At 35.4% G+C, this 2,540-nt stretch overlaps 1 protein-coding gene across 1 annotated transcript; it reads right to left on the bottom strand.

Moving 5' to 3' along the window:
* Positions 1–96: 96 nt before the first annotated feature.
* On the bottom strand, positions 97–2,486 carry LOC109222280 ((-)-germacrene D synthase-like; the record flags this gene model as incomplete). Its single annotated transcript, XM_019386651.1, has 5 exons — positions 97–650; positions 988–1,236; positions 1,537–1,678; positions 1,796–2,017; positions 2,101–2,486. Coding segments are annotated over 5 exons (1,290 nt in total), but the record flags the coding sequence as incomplete, so codon positions are not given.
* Between the last annotated feature and the right edge of the window lie 54 nt (positions 2,487–2,540).

Below are 2,540 nucleotides of genomic sequence, written 5' to 3'. Positions count from 1 at the left end.
TCCTGACGGTGGAAATTCCGGGTCGTGACACCCCCCACCCAATCCCAACCTAATACTAAAAACATTAAAAATAGTAAAACAGTACAAAGTCCAAAATTTGATAAGATGTCATGTATATAACTTATTATAAGTATTACAAAAGAGCAACTCCAACAACTAAACAAATTACACGAAACCAAATGATATTCATTCCAATACGTACATTTAGCTTATCCAAATATAAGCATTGTCTGTTTGCCCTGGAACCAGCAACCCAAATCTTTTTGCGCGCACACACATATATATAAAAGCATTCTAGAGTTGCAATTTTAGTGTTTTTTTTTTCCTTCATTTTCTTTATGTTTTTCCTTTTCAAGTTCTCATATTGTAATGGGATCAACTAGCACCAGAGAAACGATGTCTTTGAAGTTATTTTTGGAAACAGTATAAGCATCTTCATCTTTATATACGAACTCACACATCCTAGCAAGGTTGAGCAGTGGCATTAGCAGAACTTTTGGTACATCGGTAGGTTCTAGGCATCCTCGATTCAAATCCTTCCATTTATTCTTCAGTATTTTCCTAATCTCCCTGCATGCTTCTTCCTTTGTGACACCATATTCGTTCATGTAACACTCGACACCTGTTACATCTCCTCTTTCTACTTCTCTCTGCATATCCATATAAAGAGCAACAATTATTAGAACACAAGAGCTAAAATTGCTGTGTAAACTAAATGGTATGAACTATGATTTAAGGGTCGTATCTAATATTATAGGTGTGCGTTCAATTGAACTCATATATTTTAGTCTAGACCTATATTTATTTGTGCAAAACCCATTAGAGTGTGAACCTCGAAGTATGAACTCATAAGTACTACTACAAGGAATAAGTATATATTTGTTAATATTTAGGGTTGAACTAAAAAAACTAGAAAACATTATTTCCTACTATGCTTGTTATTCCAATATTTAAGGTTGAATTAAAAAATCTACTTATATAGTATACCTCATGGGAAACAATATCATTCGATAATCTACCAATGATAGAGGAAGCAAGGAGAACTGGAGGTTCACTTGCAATCCAATCGTATGCCTCCTTCGTTGCTTCATTTCCAATGCCTAACCAAGAGAGAGTCGCAAGACATGGGACAGTGCTAGTTCGAATTCCATTCTTCACATACTGTTCCATTGTTGGGACATTATTCCCATGATACCATTCGGCTTCTTGAAAATAAGCCCTTGCCAACTTTTTCTTCTGAAAGGTACAAGAGTAAAAACTCATGAACAACGTAGATCGAACGGTGGAAAAGGCAACAACAATTTTATTTAACATCTTATAAACGCTCAATCAAGAAAAACCCTCTTCTTGAATTTACAATTTTTATTTATGCTACTGTACTCGGCTTTTCATTTTCACCATCTCCCCAAACTCCTTTGGGTCATTGGCCATGCATCAATTAACTGAGACATTGCTTATTAAAATTTCTGTGTACGCCCTGCATGAATCATCCTTAAAAAGTTTAATTTACTTATTAGCTATTCGTCACTTAATTACCGCAGTTATAGAATAGTTGACTCGAAATGACTTGTTATGATCACTTGCCAACTCTTTCTCCACTTCACTGTAAACATCTAGAAGTGCACGGTAAAAAATCTTCATATATGAGGGTAACTGTTCTGCAGCATCGATGTTCCACCTACGTTTACATCGGAAGGTGAGGTTATTAGTAAAATACTTAATTACTGTACAAGTTATTACATGGCAAACTAAAGCAGTAAGTTACAAAAAAAAATAAAAATAAAGATTGTACTACCTTTCTATTGAATTCGTGAGGAGAGTAAGCTCATCTAGTGTTCCATAGGTGTCATAGATATCGTCAGTAATAGAAACGAAGCATAACATTTTGGTAAGTATGTTTCTGCCAACCCTATACTGGGGCTCAAAGCTGTACACACCCAAACTCCAGACGTACAACTCGACTATTCTGTCTCTTGCAAAAGGTAATGCTTTTGCCAAGTCCAATTCTTTCCACCACCTAAAAAAATGTGAAGTTTGATCTGAAAATTGATGTATTCTTTTAGAAATAATTCAATGTTGTGATGTTAATTAGTAAATTACCTTGTGATATCACATAGTTCCCTTTTATGCATTTTCTGCAATATGTTGAAGTCCAACTTTGCGAAATTTAGTAACACTTCATCACATGATTTATCTTCTTGGTATAACGATATGTATTTCCTCGCTGCTACTATCACCATAGTATAGTTGATTGGATACTTTAGTGCATTCCTGACTTGCGTCGCGAGAGAATTGCTCAATGTAGGCAACAATAGCTTCAAATGAGTGGTGGTGAAATTATCTGCTTCGTCCAATATTTCTTCACCGTGTACTCTGAATTGTGCTGCCTCAAACAAGCTCAACAATCCTTGCACGTCACTAACCAATGCTTTCTTGTAATATCCTTGATCGTTGTTGACATGTGATTTTTGACCCTCCCCGAAATTTTACCCATTTTAGCATGTAAATATTTAGTTTAGGCCTAATATCGCCATTTCAAC

The sequence above is a fragment of the Nicotiana attenuata genome, unplaced genomic scaffold (assembly GCF_001879085.1).
Source record: "Nicotiana attenuata strain UT unplaced genomic scaffold, NIATTr2, whole genome shotgun sequence".
In the NCBI taxonomy this organism is placed as follows: domain Eukaryota; kingdom Viridiplantae; phylum Streptophyta; class Magnoliopsida; order Solanales; family Solanaceae; genus Nicotiana; species Nicotiana attenuata.
Note: the sequence above shows the minus strand (reverse complement) of the source record. Positions and strands in the feature narration are given on the sequence as shown.